Source organism: Cyprinus carpio, chromosome B23 (assembly GCF_018340385.1).
Source record: "Cyprinus carpio isolate SPL01 chromosome B23, ASM1834038v1, whole genome shotgun sequence".
Lineage (NCBI taxonomy): Eukaryota > Metazoa > Chordata > Actinopteri > Cypriniformes > Cyprinidae > Cyprinus > Cyprinus carpio.
This window is the reverse complement of record NC_056619.1, coordinates 16,178,147-16,194,119: the sequence shown is the minus strand read 5'-3', so window position 1 is coordinate 16,194,119 and position 15,973 is coordinate 16,178,147. Positions and strand designations below refer to the sequence as shown.

The 15,973-nt window shown below is 37.1% G+C and overlaps 1 protein-coding gene across 8 annotated transcripts in view; it reads left to right on the top strand.

Moving 5' to 3' along the window:
* The window catches only part of LOC109053994 (membrane-associated guanylate kinase, WW and PDZ domain-containing protein 3-like), a 142,897-nt gene that overhangs the window by 80,139 nt on the left and 46,785 nt on the right, over positions 1-15,973 (top strand). For 7 of the 8 annotated variants that reach the window (XM_042751435.1, XM_042751432.1, XM_042751433.1 and 4 more), the window contains one exon: positions 10,905-11,021. In XM_042751435.1, coding sequence (XP_042607369.1) covers positions 10,905-11,021 — 117 coding nt within the window. Of the gene's footprint in view, positions 1-3,645; positions 3,982-10,904; positions 11,022-15,973 lie in introns of those variants that run through there. The other variant, XM_042751439.1, reaches the window with a different exon arrangement.

Genomic DNA, 15,973 nt, shown 5'->3' with positions numbered 1-15,973 from the left:
ATGACTCACTAATAATGAAAAGGTTGGCACAGGGACAGATGCTGTTTAGGCATGGGCGTATTCAGGCCTCTCCCTGGGAACAGCTGGATGTTCTGCATTCTTCAGACTGAGGTTAGAGATGCTACTTGGAGGTCATTATCCTTTCCAAATACTGAATTCATGGGCAGTGGAAAACGGATCATAGCTAATAAAGACTAATGATCCAGCTTCAACCATCTGAGTTTGACTAGAGCTGTCATTTAGGCTCTTGTTGTTGAGATCCGTCTCAGGTGATCGAATCACAAGCAGTCAGAAAGAAAAAACTTCCAAACATACTTTTAATTACAATATCATCATCTGAGATGGAGACATTTCCTGCCTCTATTTTAAGCATCCAAGGCATTTTTGTCACTTTCGGTTGCATTTTTGCCCTGAGCCCTGTACGTGCTCCTAGAATTAAGCCAGAAGTTGTCATGTTGGGTTGTTTAAACAAACACAGCAACATTTTCAGTGTGCCACGGTGTTTATTATATCCCAAGTCAACCTACGCATGGTTTCCAGTTGTCTCTGCATAGGATTATGTAGTTTAACGTTGAAAAAACTGCATTTTAACACTGCTTTTGTTTGTTTCTTGGCTTGAATACTATCTGCTCTTCTTCTGCCATTCTCTTATTGACTGCTCTGTTTTGCTTCAAAGAAAACAGACTAAATCACAAACTGAATGGCAGTTTCCACCAGCCTGAGAACAGTGAGTTGCTTGGATTCTTCCCCCTCAGATCAGTAGCCTCTGAACTTGTGTGCTTCCCAGGAGTGTAAGACTGATGTGAACTGGACATAGACGCCACTGCTTAGTCGCCCTGATCACTTCATGGCCGGCCAACTAGTTGGCTTCTCTTTAGGGGAGTTACTGTGCCAGAGAGGTGATGGATGGCTTTAATGAGTGCGAGCGGCCCCTCTGAGAGCTCCCTCATCCTAGCCGAGGTGAACGGGGAGATTTGCGACCGCAAGATTCAGTCAGTCTGACAGTGGAAAACATTCCTCTTCCTCTACACAGAGAGAGCAACATGGCATTTTGCCATGAAGACAAGACAGTGTGGTTCTGATATTAATCCTTTGGTTGTTGAACACAAGTACACATGGGTCATTCCTGCTATGCAATGCATCTTAAGCTATAACTTTTTTTAATATGTGATGCAAAGCATGAAGTCACATGATTCTTCAGAAATCATTATACTATGCTGATTTGGTGCTCAATAAATGTTTTTCTTATTGGCAATGTTGTGTGGGTGTGTGTGTGTGTGTGTGTGATTCTTTGATGAATAAAGAAAGTTAAATAGAACAGCATTAATTTGAAATACAAATATTTTGTAACGTTTTAAAATTCTTTCAAGCAAGGACACATTAAATTGATCAAAAATACTGTCACTTTTGATCAATTTAATGTGCCGTTGCTTTATAAAAGTATTAATTTCCTTTTTTTAAAAAATCATACTGACCTCACACATTTAAACATAAAATAATGTGACTTCCTAGAAGATGTTTAATATTTATTTCAGAATATTTTACCGAGAATATTATATAATTTATGATGGAGACATTGAAGTGTACTGCCTAGTAGGAATAATTCATGTATGCACACAGTGTATATATAAAATCAGCTTTTATTCAAAAGTACTTCCATTCACTTCATATGAAGATAGGTGGGTGATACAGGATCAGACATGTATTCAGGATCACAGATCCACTTATGCAAATCTGCGTGTTAACGAGACACACTTGAGATGGCCTGCAGGCTTCTCCTGGCTCATTTCGAGCGGCTGGCGTGTGGACTGACAGGGCCTTGTTTCAGTCAGACAGCACGAGCGCTGCATAACAACACTCGAGAACGGCCGAGGTCGCGGCTCCACACACAACACTGACTGGCTGGCATGTAACTTGGGGTTATAAATGTTTCTTCCAAGAACTTAGATAATGCCACAAGTGTCACTGCTGTCTGTCTTGAAAGAGAATTCAGCCTGCTGCTCCATTTCAAAAGCATGTTAAAAAATCTTCAGACATAGCTTGAGGATCATAGAAAGCCCAGCTTTGATTCTTCTCTACCTATCTCTGCCATTTCAGTCTTTCTCCCTGAAGGTTCTTGCAGGACCTTCAAAAGCTTCCATCGTGGAGTTGATGGGGAAAGGAGGAGATGAGACGCTTCGATTCTGGAACTCTGGGGTGCATCACACACTATAAAGCTGAATGGTCAGAGTGAGGAGGCAGTTGCGGGCTTGAGATTTCTACAGATCTCTCTGTTCTTTACGTTTTTGTGTGATTGTTCCTTTCATCTATGGCTTCCTGTGACACTAGGGGCATGGTTATGAATATCCCGGGTGCACTTATGAGTGTTATGAACTCAAGGCAGAAGATGTTTCTGGTGAGATTGTGAATATTTGATTCCTCCCTCCAGATTTTCGTCTCATTCTTGTGGATGGGTTTTGTGCCGGTGCCAAGCAGGGCATGCTCACTGCTGGTTTGATGATTGAGGACGCAGGCATTTGAGTGTGAAACTGTCATGGCGTGTTATGGCCTGAGGGTGCTGTTGTTTTTAGCCTTTATCTGCGATTCATGGGAGTTCGGAACAGACGCTGTGTCCCAAAACCTGAAAAAGGCCGTCTTTCACCTTGGTTTTCAAAGATAGCAAAGATGTATCCATTTGATAAAATAGCAACAAAAAATGCAACTAAATATCATTAATTTAAAAGAAACATAAATACACACAAAAAAACAAAAATACATACAATATATAAAAAAAAAAAAAAATACATACATACATACATACATACATGCATACATACATACATACATATATATATATATAAATATATATATATATATATATATATATATATATATATATATATATATATATATATATAATATATATAAGAGATATATATATATATATATATATATATATATATATATATATATATAAATATATAAATATAAATGTATGCAAGCATAAAAATCTAAAATTGTGCAATACAAAATGGAAAAAAAAAAAAAAAAAAAATATATATATATATATATATATATATATATATATATATATATATATATACATATATATATGTATGTGCATGTATGTATATAATTATAAAATTGTGCAATAATTTTATTGCAATGTATTATTTTTGATACAATATAACATCTATCTATCTGTCTGCCTGTTCACACATGCATATAAAATATTTAGAAAAAAAATTGTATTTTTATGTAGAATTTATATTTTAATATTTGTATATGTGTAATATTTGTTTAGTTTTGAGAAATATTCTTTTTTTTTTCTCAAATACGTTGAATTTTGAAATTGATTAATTTTATGTTTGGCTTTTATTTTGGTAGGCTGCTATATGCAGAATGAAAAACGTTTTTTTTTTTCTCTTGGTTACTAATACAGACAAAATCTAAAGTTCCCCAGCAAACTTTTGAGTGAATTGTGTGCTCGCTTTGGGCCCTGGGAGCCAACAAAACCCCGCAGATCTAACAAGCAGAGAGCAAGCGGGACCCAAGTTGCCAAGCGCCTCTTTCTGCCCGCTAATTAGCTCTTCACTGGGCTTCCCGTGAATCTCCACCGGACCACTGTCATAACATGGCCTTGTTAGTTCCTGGTGATGGTTTATCTGTGGCATTTATATTGCTCTCCTAATTGAAAAAAGAAGTGGTCTCAGCATGTGGGATTGTTTTCAGGGCTGAGCTGACAGTGTTTTGTAAGCAGTGTCCTATAGGTACAGTGTTTGTACAACACACAGGTGGGTGGCTGACTATGTAGACTTCTATGACCTCATAGACATGTGAGAGCCTATTTGTGTTTCTTTTGTTTGATATTTTCAAATAGAGTAGTCGTGCCTGAAGATATACTAGAAGGTGGAAAGGTGGTAAGGTGGATTTAATTGGCTTTTCCTTCGACACGCGTAAAGAATAGACACATGGGATCACGCAGTGTTTGTGCAAATGTTGGTGAGTCGTTTCAGCTCAGCCTTTGTTTGCTGTAATCGTCTCTGCATATAGTTTGTAATGTTGTTTGGCTTGTAAATCCAGAAGGTACAGTACAGTCAGCTGGAATCTTCCTGGTGCTGATGTCCTTGTTTCAGTAACAGTAATATTTGTTTTCTTCACATTGAACATCCTCTGCTTTAGCTAAAACAGTGTTACTAGACTTACAGTGTTGGCACTATATTTAATGTAACACGAATGAAAATGAGGCTATAGAGTCCTTCAAAATGTCATACCTACAATTATGGTGTACCTACAATCACAGTCAATCCTTCAGCCAAAGAAACATAGAAAATATGCTGTGGACAAACACTTCAATCTTAGAAAAATGATATGTAACTTAGTATGCTGAGACAGTATGACATATTGAACAGACCACAGTGGGGCTGCACTGTTAATCAAAATCAAACCAAAACTGGAGCGGGTTTATTTGTTTATTCACAGTAAATGCCGCCCCACAGGATCTCTGCGAGTTCTGTGAGTTTGAGTCACTTATAAAGTGCTTTTAGGAACATGCGCTGAACAATCTTCCCAAACGTGTAATGAGAAGTGTTTATACCGGCTGTCGTCAAGAAGCTTTAAAGGTTCCCTGCGGATTTCCACCAAAATAAAAGCTTGATGTTTTAATGTTTATAAATTATGAAGTAAAAGGGATAGTTCACCTGCAGTTGCTGGACCCATTGACTTGCAAAGTGCCCTCTCCCCGGACCAGTAAAGTGAACTAGCTATCTCTTTAAGACAGCCATAAATACAATTCTTGTAATTTTACAGTAAATAAAATTGATCATTATATTATTATTATTAAATACCCTATAAAATTGTGCAGTCCTAAAAGCAAACACGGCAAACCTCACAATTTTAAAAAAAAATTCCCAAAAAATTGGCCTTACAGTCTGTTAAATTCGTCAAATTCAGTAGCATAGCATCGGTCATAAAAGGAGAAGCCAGGGGGTGTATGTTTCCTTTTCCAATGCAGTTGTTTGTGTAAAAAACATATTTTAACATTCGGCTGCTGTGGGAACAAAGAAGTATTACTGGCCACTGGTACAATGACTTTGGCGGTGGAGTGAAAGAATGTGCAAGTGCTAATCATCTACTGGGCAAACATGACTTCATTTATATTCATGAGCCAAGTTAATAAGGTTTTTTATGTACCCCTCTCACTTTTCAGATCACTCCTACGCCCCTGGTCAGATTAAATATGGCATCTTGTCCAACTAAGTTCTGTGTACTTCCATGCCACATACCCACACTCCCTGACATTTTACTATAGCATGTCTGAAGAGAAATCATCTTCCCCGATCACTACTGTCATTTGGTCAAGAGGATAAGAGCATAACTATTGTAAATCACATAAAAAGAGTTAGTCAAGTAATAAAAGGATAAGTGAGGTGAAAATCTTCTTCGTCTTCGAAGCTTTTGTACAAGAATAGCGCTATGGTATTGCGTCATGGATCCTTTCTGTGTCCATGCCTGACCCCCTTCACCTTGATGAAAATGGCTCTAATGCCTGGATGATGAGGCACAAAAGGAGCTTTTGTATCCCGTGGCTCCCATGGGCAGCCTGGCAGTACAGTGACTGGAACTTGGTGTGGTCTAGTGGGAGACACCCCAGAGATATGACACAGCTCGCTAACGCTACCTGACAGCGTAGCCACAAAGAGCGCCTTGTTCTATAAACAAAGACCTAGACTGAGTGTGTGGGTGTTTCAGTGAGTGTTAGTGTGTGAGAATGTCATCAAAATAACAATGGACACGTCCATGTATATGATACATGGCTAATGTCCTGATGTCTCCTGCTGCTCTGCATGTATGAGGACACACAACAGTGAGAGCTAAAGGCATTTTGTAACTCTTTCATGAAAGATCTTCAGCCGTATCTGGGGTAAAGGCTTTTGGCACAGTGTTGTAAAGCTGAATTTATATGAACTGCAAGTACGCAGAATTTATCTAGGGAACATGGAGCACGTTCCTGCGTGCTACTGTACAATACCCGATGAAGGATGAAGCAAAGCTATTGTGGCCTGACCTAAATTCCTCCCGTTTTACAATGTCCAAAGAATTACACAGTGTAGCTCTTGGACCTTGTTGTACAACTTAATTTGAAAACCATCACTAGCTTTGAAAGCATTCCCCACATAAAAAGCCCTTGTTTGGCATGGTTTTTATTTATGAGTGAATGCAAATTATTCTTTTTGTACAAGAAGTGCATTTTGAATGCCACATTTAAAATGACCCTAACTGATCTCAGTTTTCAGAAATTTCAAAAAATAGTTCACCCAAAAATTAGTATTCTGTCGTCATTTACTACACTCAAGTTACCAACATTCTTCAGAACATCTATATTTGTATCTTCTTGAGTAAGTTATGACGATTTTCATATATGGGAGAACATGGAAGCCATGTAAATGTAGCTTATCTGAATATTTGAAGGTGTATTTCTGCCATCAATTGTTTTGCGTGTTCAAGTTTTCTGACACATCTTTAAAGGAGAAAGGTTTTTTTTTTAAAAAAATAAAATAGGAGAATAAATGTGCCATTAGTCAACTAATCACATGTTTATATTAATTGGGGTGGGGACCTAAACCATAATGAGCCTTTAATATATAGCCTGTACTGCGCTCCATTGTCAACGCTATCTCACCACCAATTTGTACGTATTTTTTCTAGAGGTGGCTAAATTGTACGTATTCATATGAACTCATTTGTATGATTTTGCGCGATTTATGTGAGGGGTGGAGTTATAGGGCCTTTCGCACCGCTACAGTTCCAGAGCTAAATGTACAGTACTAAAGTACTGGGATGATTTTACACAAACTATTTCCAAGTACCATTTAAAGGGTTGCATTCACACCGACAGTGTGTACTAGGAAGTGATGTTAGCCGATCGACAGTGACGTCATTTGTGCACAGCGTTCAACAACGGAAACAAAGAAGAACAACGTTAACAACAGGAGGATGGAGGACATTGTGACTGGAGCTGTATTTTTGTTGTGTCTCACGGGTTTCACAATAATGGACATGGAATGTCGACTTATATGTAAAGCGATTGAAAGAACGGAAATGAGGACGAAGAATCTCCAACGACAACTGGCAGAGCTACATTTGCTACAAGTGCCTGCACTGCAGCATCCGTCCATTTATCGCTGTTCATCATACTTGTGAAATAAGTTGACACAATGTTTACAGTAAGTTTAGACACATTTTAAATCATGGAGGGTGAGGGCTTTTTCGTACGTGTTTGGCAATCAATTTACTAGTTACGTCACACGTAGTACCAGTTGTGCTGGTTATACCCTGCTCCGGAATAGGAGCTAATTTGGTTCTCGAAAAAGGCAGTCCCGTACTAAAATCGCACCCAGTTCCGGTGGTGCATAAATGCCAAAAAATGGGTAGTTCCACAATTAGATCTGGTACTATGAAAATGTTCATGCAGTGCAAAAGGCCCTTATGTTTGGTCTTTCATACAAATTCCTACGAATTTGCCACCTTTCACAAATCATACAAATTAGCAAATTTCCTGCTGGGCCCCAATACATCCTCGTTGTTTCCAAATGTAGTTATATTAACATAATCCTAATTAAAATGATATAAAACACACTAAAATAAAAATGCTTAGATAGGAGGGCCTGGACTTTTGGCGTTGTTTCCATTGCAACAGTTGGCTTAGATAGGAGGGCCTGGACAAAGTGGGGCTTTGGAGTCAAAAAGATTGAGAACCACTTTATCAGAATCAACATTTTGTCAAGCATTCTAAAATAGAGTTTATTACTACAATTCAAAATATGATTCATTTGCTTCACCGCTTTGTGTGATTTACAACCTCTTGTGCGATACTGACCACATTCCCAGTGCATTTCATGCTCTCGAGCTGCTGATTATTTCCAGGTGTGGGTGGCTGGAGCCGGTGATGTCAGTGTAAGAGGAGTCTGGGGGGCTTCTCTCCACCCGTCCTGTCTCTCCTTTGAGGTCTCACAGTATGACTCACAGAGCCTCCCTAGCGGTCCCAACTGGCCTCATTCAGCATAGTTCAGCACTTCATACTGCAGCTCAATACGCACTCGGGCTGGACCAAGACAATCCCTAATGAACGGCAGCTATAAATCATGTTGTACATTATTAGAAATGAGCGCTGCAGAATGAACAAGTCAGACACACTGTAATGTCTTGCTAAACAGCCATAGAGGTGGAATTAATACCAGAACTCTAAATGAAAATGATGGGCCTCTTGAGCACATTTAGATTGGAGCAAATTAGTATGCGTCGAAGTCGACCAATGAAATGAGGCTAATCTGCAATCACAGTGGGCCATCCATTTCATTCCCCGTGAGAGAGAATTGCTTGGGGAGAGACTTGTTTTGATTACCTTGCATTCAAAATTAGCCAGAGATGGCACAACATGATTTTATTTATTCTGTCTTGAGGCACAAATGGCATTTCTCTTGAGGCCACATGAAGTATTTGTGTTTTCATTTGGACTGAAACATTGAATTTACAGTGAAGTTCATGTTCATTCCTGATGACTTAGTATTTGGTTTGTCCCTCTTTTTGATGACAACAAAGCATAAAATAGTTCAAAAATATTTCTTATTCCTTTTCAAGATCTGAACAGTTTCTGTTTACTTAACAATGACCCGGGGCCAGTCTGAAAAAAAAAAAATACACTAATACAAATTTAAAAAAAAAACAAAAAAACAAACGTATTATATTTTATGGTTTTCTGTAATATAATATAATATAATATAATATAAAAAAAAAAAATATAAAACTTCAACTCGCATTTTATTTTTGTAAAGAAAATAATTTTAATGAACAGAATTTTTTTTTGCAAATTTAAAAATGCATCTATAAAAACTACTTCTTGCAATATAATGAAATTCAATAAAACATAACAATATACCAATAATATAACATAATTAAATAAAATTAAATTCAACATAACACAAAAATATGCAAATAAAAAAAAACAATTACAGTAATATAATATAATATAATATAATATAATATAATATAATATAATATAATATAAATAATACAATACAACAGCAATTTATCTGCAATAATATAATATAATTACAGCAATTTATCTGCAGCTTGTTGCATATTTTTGCAAAGAAAAAAAAACTGTTAATCAACAAAAAACATTTTTAGCAAATACAAAAAAAAAAAAAGCATTAATTTGTTGTGGGAAATTGTCTGCTCTGAGCTCTGAACGTTTAGACTCCACATTAGCAGCACATGTTGATTCCAGATGTCAGGACATTGCAAAGGTGTAGCTTGACCCATTTTTGAAGTAGCGTGAAGGACTCTTTTACCTGTAATTATATGCCAGAGTGTGTCAGGATCCATGATCACACAGGTCTGTGAGGACAGCCAGGCGGGTTCAGCAGCTGCAATGTCCGAAACAATGCTTATTTATGCAGCAGTCATGTGACTGGCACAGTTTCAAAGCATATCCTCCCCACCCAGAGATCATCAGCTGCGTAATACCAACAGCTGGAGACTGGAGCTGCTCAAAGAGGCGTCGCTTTCTTCCCCTCCCTCCCATATTTAATTCGTCAGGGGAAGCTTGGCTCCGACTCTCTCATTCTCTAATTCAGAGGGTCTTCTCCTCCCCTCCTTCCTCCAGGATGACTTGCACCGCCTCCATACTTCCTTGAACTCCACCTGAACTCCTGGCAGTTTTGCTGCAAGAGCAACCTGCATTGTTTTGTTAGCACTCATCTTGCATTCACACATCTGGATGCTCATGAAGGGAAGCCAGTAAATATTTTTTGTAGCTCTAGAAACAGCTGGACCTCCTGCTGCACATCTCAAGGTTGTCATTTAATCAGAAGGAAGACTGGGACGGTTTCCAGATTTTAGCATGATTTAGTTATATTCACCTCATTTGCAACTGACAGCTTTTCACTTTTGTTTGTTTGCGTTTTGTTTGTCACCCGCACAGCTGTTGCTAATGAGCGGAACTCAGTCACAGATTATTACATTTCTGTATAAAAATATAAATCATTTTACACATATATCATTCTACAAGTTTTTTAATGGCAGTTTGCAAAACTTTTAAGCAAATAATGCTCTTCACATGAAGAGCCATTTTTTTGTTGGGAAAATGAATAATCATAAATGCATGTTTTTGTTTCTGACTAAATGTTTATAATTAAAATTGTAATGGTTTTAAGAAGTCTCTTATGCTCACTAAGGCTGCATTTATTTGATTAATAATACAATGAAAACTGTAATATTGTGAAATGATATTAGAATTTAAAATAACTGTTCTATTTGAATATATTTTAAAATGTAATTTATTCCTGTGATTACAAAGTTGAATTTTCAGCAGCCATTACTCCAGTTTTCAGTGTCATATGATCTTTCAGAAATCATTATAATATGCTGATTTGGTACTCAAATAAATAAATAAATGCATGCATAAAATATATTATTATATAATATATGTATATATTATTATTAAAGTTCAAGACAGCTGTGCTTCTTAATATTTTTTGGTGGAAACTGATATATTTTTTAGTATTCTTTGCTGAATAGACAGTTTAAAATAACAGAATCTATTTGAAATCGAAATAATTTGTAACATTATACATTTATTTATTGAGAATTAAAAAAGTATTATTTATAGGTTTATATAGGTTAAAGTATTACATCATATTTTTCAACTCCTCTGCTCCAATCTTTCATATAGAGAGCACTTTAGCTTGATCCGATCAATTTCTGAAGAATAAAATCAATGGGTGACACAACACAAACCTACATATTTTGGAATGATAAATATCCTGTTTCAGTCGTCACAATATGGATGCAAAATAGTTCGCAAATGCTGTTTTTGTATTCAGACTACCCAAAGTTTATCCAAATTCAATGTGTCTCTGCAGGTAATGTGTTAAACACGGATCTGCGTCATTACCTCAGCCTGCAGTTCCAGAAAGGCTCTTTGGACCACAAGCTCCAGCAGGTGATCAGAGATAACCTGTACCTGCGCACCATTCCCTGTGAGTACCACACACATTCACACATCTGACCTCGCTCAGATCCTCAGAACTCATTAAATGTGTTCGTGCAGGTCACACTCAGATGATTCTGCCATGACTCCGGCTGCTCAGACAATAATTATGGTGTCAGTAACACGTCTTCAGTCCGTAATTTCAAAGGGTGGTATGATGGGTGCTGTGAATACTTTTGACTGGTAGTATTAGAGTCAGCATTGTAGCTGCGTATGAAATGGCTCCCGGTTCCCATATAGTGCACTGTGTGATGAACAGTAGATGAAATGATTACAGGCAATCACTGCTTCCGGGTTTTTCAGTCAAGCAGCTTTTAGTGATCGCATTAAGCAGTATTGCAGTTCTGAAGATCTGTTAAGCAGTATATAATGTAATATTGTTCATTTATTTTAGTTGTTTACAAAATAACCCAGATGTATTAATGTCTTATTCATTGCTTAAATACACATTTAGTAGACTTGGAAGTAAATGCCCACTGCTGTGATTGGCTAACACCTACTTCCTTCACAGACGTTTATTTAGGATAAAAATGCATAAATACTCCGTACATATCAAATGATCTGTGATAACAGACAAAGCAATAGTGATCACGTAATGAAAAGAGTTACTCATTCTTTGTGGTGTGACATCATGCCCAATGAAGTCAGTACAGCATCATCTTTTTGTTTCAATCTTTCTGAAAATCCTGCGTCAAATTGTGCCTTGTTTGTAAATGAATCCGCGGTAAATTGAAGTGAAGAAAGGACCAAGTTCTTACTGACGCTTCATTTAAAATGAAGTTTATCGTTTTGGTTTCTGAGTAGACCTGCATTTGCCTCTCTCATTATTTACACTACATGCTCGAATCGGTGGGCGGGGCTAAACAGGCAGCGATGTAGAAGCAGGTGTTGATCATCTTCTGCGGAGGCGGAGTTTAGCCACACTATTATGTCATAAAGTGGCACATTCCACAACCTGTCGTTTCAGCAGACTGCCTTCAGTATAAGCTGTTTTTTAAATAAGTTCTGAAACTTATATGTTAAAATTACAATGGCAATTTTGATTTCTCAGTTCTCACCCCACAACAATTTTTGGTCATTTTCAGCTGAATTTAAATGAGCGTCTAATCTAAAACAGCTCTTGAGAACCCAGAAGTGCTGGTGCCGAGTGTTAGTTTTAACGCAGTAATTTCATCTAAAGGGAATGCTGAAAGAGTGAGTAGACTCAGCATGTGTTTTCTAGGGTTATTCACATGCTCTTCCTCTCCATTCTGCCCTCACCTGGTAGAACAGACTCTTCACCCAGCTGAGCATCATGAGTCACAACGTACTTTCATTCTTAAAGCTGTTCACAGCAATGACGATGACTATAATTCTAACTGTAGAGTTTTAATATTTATTCTAATTCTATAAGAATAGAGAATTCCATACCACAACTATAATGATAACAACACAGAGCAACAATGTCATTGGAATCACTTTCAGAATGTTTTTTTTTTCCCAGCTGATGAATAATAAAAACATTGACATCCAAAAAGAATCTACTGAAGAGCTTCAGTATTCAGAGGCAGAAGACATAACTACAGTGCAGGGCTGCACACGTATTATAAATAGAACGCTATCGTCTGTTAATGTGGAAGCTAATATACTTACCATTTCAGTTATTGTTTATGGTGTGATTGCTGCCACATGCCTGTTTTAACAAGCAGATGCCGGAGGCCGCTGATGCCTGCTTAAGGACCGTTTATTCCTTCTCTCCCTCTCTCCCTGTTTCTTTTGTACAGATTTCAGTTTCCATACTTCCAACGTCTTTACTTTTTGAGCTAATGTCACATAATCATGATCGATTAAACCTGTTGGGTAATGTAGAATTACTTGCCAGTATTGGCTCAGTAATTTCTTGGCAACAGTTTTCAGTTACAGACTGTCTGGAACAGACAGCCATCTTTTTTCTTAACAACATCAATGCCAATAAACCACACACAGAATGAGTTTTGCTCTTTTGTCGTGCAGAATACAGTATGTGGTCTGGCCACGAACCAGTGAATTAGTGAAACATATGCCTTAATTACTCGCACATCTTTAATTCGTGCTTTTTTTCTCTCGGGCTGTGGTGTAATCTTTTAATTAGTGCTGTTTGTTAAGGCACTTACCATCATTAATATGGCTCATACTTAGGGTTAGCGATTTCAAAAAACATTTAATGCTAACTATTTAAGGAATATTTCACATGAAAATCAAAGTTCTGTAATTATATACTCACACTTTTTGTAATTCCAAACTGGTTTGACTTTTTTCTTTTGGGAAACAGAACTGAAAATGTTTTTTTTATTTTTATTTTTATTTTTTGCCCCTTCAAATTTCATTGGACATTTCATGGATAAAAAATGGTAAAAAATTTCTTCAGAATATCTTCTCATATGCACCACAAAACAAAGAAATTCCAGAGCCACAAGGACCAGAATATCACACACTTGGGAATGGGATTTTATGACTTTAATCACATATCAACTGCATTTCAACAGCCAAATAGTGTTGTGTCAGCAAGCTAAGCACCAGCGAGGTTTACAGTTTTTTTTTCTTCAGTAAATGTAAAAATGTAGTCTTTATCTGTTGATTTAGAGATGTGGTATAGTTTGTCCTTTTTTCTTTTAGTAAATCCTGCACCTGGCATGTGGCTCTTTGTAATTTGGGATTTTAATGGACACCAGGCCTGAGCAGATGTTTTCTTTGCTGTGGCTCAACATTGCAAGAGACACTGGCTCAGTGTGTGGGCCCACCTGGAATCTCTAATGTCATTCTCATCCACTGCCCTTGTTACGGTCTCTTCAGCCCCATGACTCAACACACAGTCCTCCATTGATTCACACTTTTCCATCCAGTATAATCATAAGCATCGGGCTGAGAGCCAGATGATGGACAGGTCTAATTATATTTAATAGCGCCGGTAGTAGCAGTAATGTCAGAATGAACTGTCATAGTTCATCTTCCAGGCTTCAGTCAAGTGAAATAATCAAATAATGATTAATTATAAGTTATTAATCACAGTAAAGGTGAAGGACAGTGAGGAGCAGTATTGCCATTTAATAGAAGTCAATGTTTAATAATACATTGCTCAATTGCTCAGTTTTAAAGAGAAAGTTCAACCAGAAAGAAAAAATTATTGAAAATCTCTTACTCACCATATGTTGTTCCAAACCTGTATGGCTTTATATTTTTGTATTGAACACAAAAGAGGATGATATGAAAAAAATCTTTGTGTTTTTTTTTTTTTTTATTTTTTTGTTCATACAATGGAAGTCAATGGGTGCCAGTTGTTATTCTTCAAAATACATTTTTGGGTGAACTTATAAAACCGATCTCAAAAGAACCATTTATTGTTCAAAACAAAAAAGATTTTTTTTTTTTAATAGTCTAAAGAACCATTTTCGAATATAACAAAACGTTTGTGCTATGGTTTAAGGTTCATAGATGTCTATAGAGAACCTGTATTGCAAAAGAACATTTTGCAGGTGGGTAGCAACATGAGAGTGAATAAATAATGAAAAAATATTCATTTTTTGAATGAATTATTACTTTAAGGCATTGTCACATTACACATAATCCCTATGCCTATAGACATTTTCTGTTGAAAGATGATTTTGGTTCCCTTCATGAAGCACTGACTGCACTGTCCGTCAAACTCTTTGCTCATCTGGAAACTTCTGGAATGGAACTGTTGCACATGTCTCTCTGGACAAGTGGACAGAAAAGTCATTAAAGCCATGTCCTTCGAAAAAAAAACGGGGGAAAGAAGAACGCCTGGAGTCCAAATTGCCACATAATCTTTGAAGCTCGACTGAAGCCTCCATCTCCCTCCCTCCTCCTGCTAGCATTAATATCCGTTATAGCTCAACGGTAACCCCTCTCTGCCTCATCCGCAGATATAAAAAAAATGAATGCAGAAATAAAAAAGTGCCCTAGGTGGTCAATCTTAAAGCATTGCTTTTTTTTTTTACACTTGTGGAGATTTAAGACTTTAAACTTTTCCAGAGCTTGTTAAGGGAACTCACAGCTGACCATGAGTACATAATGAGTTTTGAATATAATTCATCCCCGCTTTGATGCCACAAAATAAACAGCTCACACCTCAGTCTTCTGTATAATATAAAAATACAGATTTCACATGTGAAAGCCTAACACTAACTTCCATTTTTTTTAGAAAGATTTTGTGCTTCAAAGCAGTCTTTGAAGAGCAAGAATTGTTTTAGGAGAGGGCCTTTCTTTGTGACGTTCCGAGGAGTGCAGGGTTGTGCGGCATCATGCTGGGGTGGATGGTAAGGTGCTTAAGCAGCTGGCGGTGTTTTGTGTAGCTTGTGCAAACTGCAGAGCTAATTGTTTGTTTATCTTCCTCCAGCACAGAAACTGGCATCTGGGCTCTTGCCCCACAGTAGCTGTTGTGAGACTGTCAAGTATGACAAACTTTAGTGATAAAGCAAGCAAAGTGTGAACTGTAAATGCAATCGAAAAAAAGAGGCACTACAGCAGAATATGGATGCAGATGATTCACTGTGTTCTCTCTTGTACAGAGGACAACAATAAAGGCTCACAAAACTTAGCCATGTTGTCTTTTGTTCAGTGACAATGTTTGCAGAGAGTTTCTGTTTGCGGTTCCTCTTACAGCAGAGAAAATGGGGTCAATACTCAAACTCTTTATATTTATTTATATTTATCTTAATGAATTAATGCAATTGGGTTTTACATTTTAGTCATAAAATCTTTGTCAGCTTTTATTTGATGAGTAAGTTTAAATATCCAGGAATGATTTAGCTTACAAATCATTGTGTATTTCAGGTGAGGTGAAACTCAAATTACATTTTAAATGCACTTGTTCTGTGGTTTGGAATTATGCGATTTTTATGATACAGTATCAGACTTTACATCTACTGTAGATAATTATATTCAGAAGATGAATCAATGAAT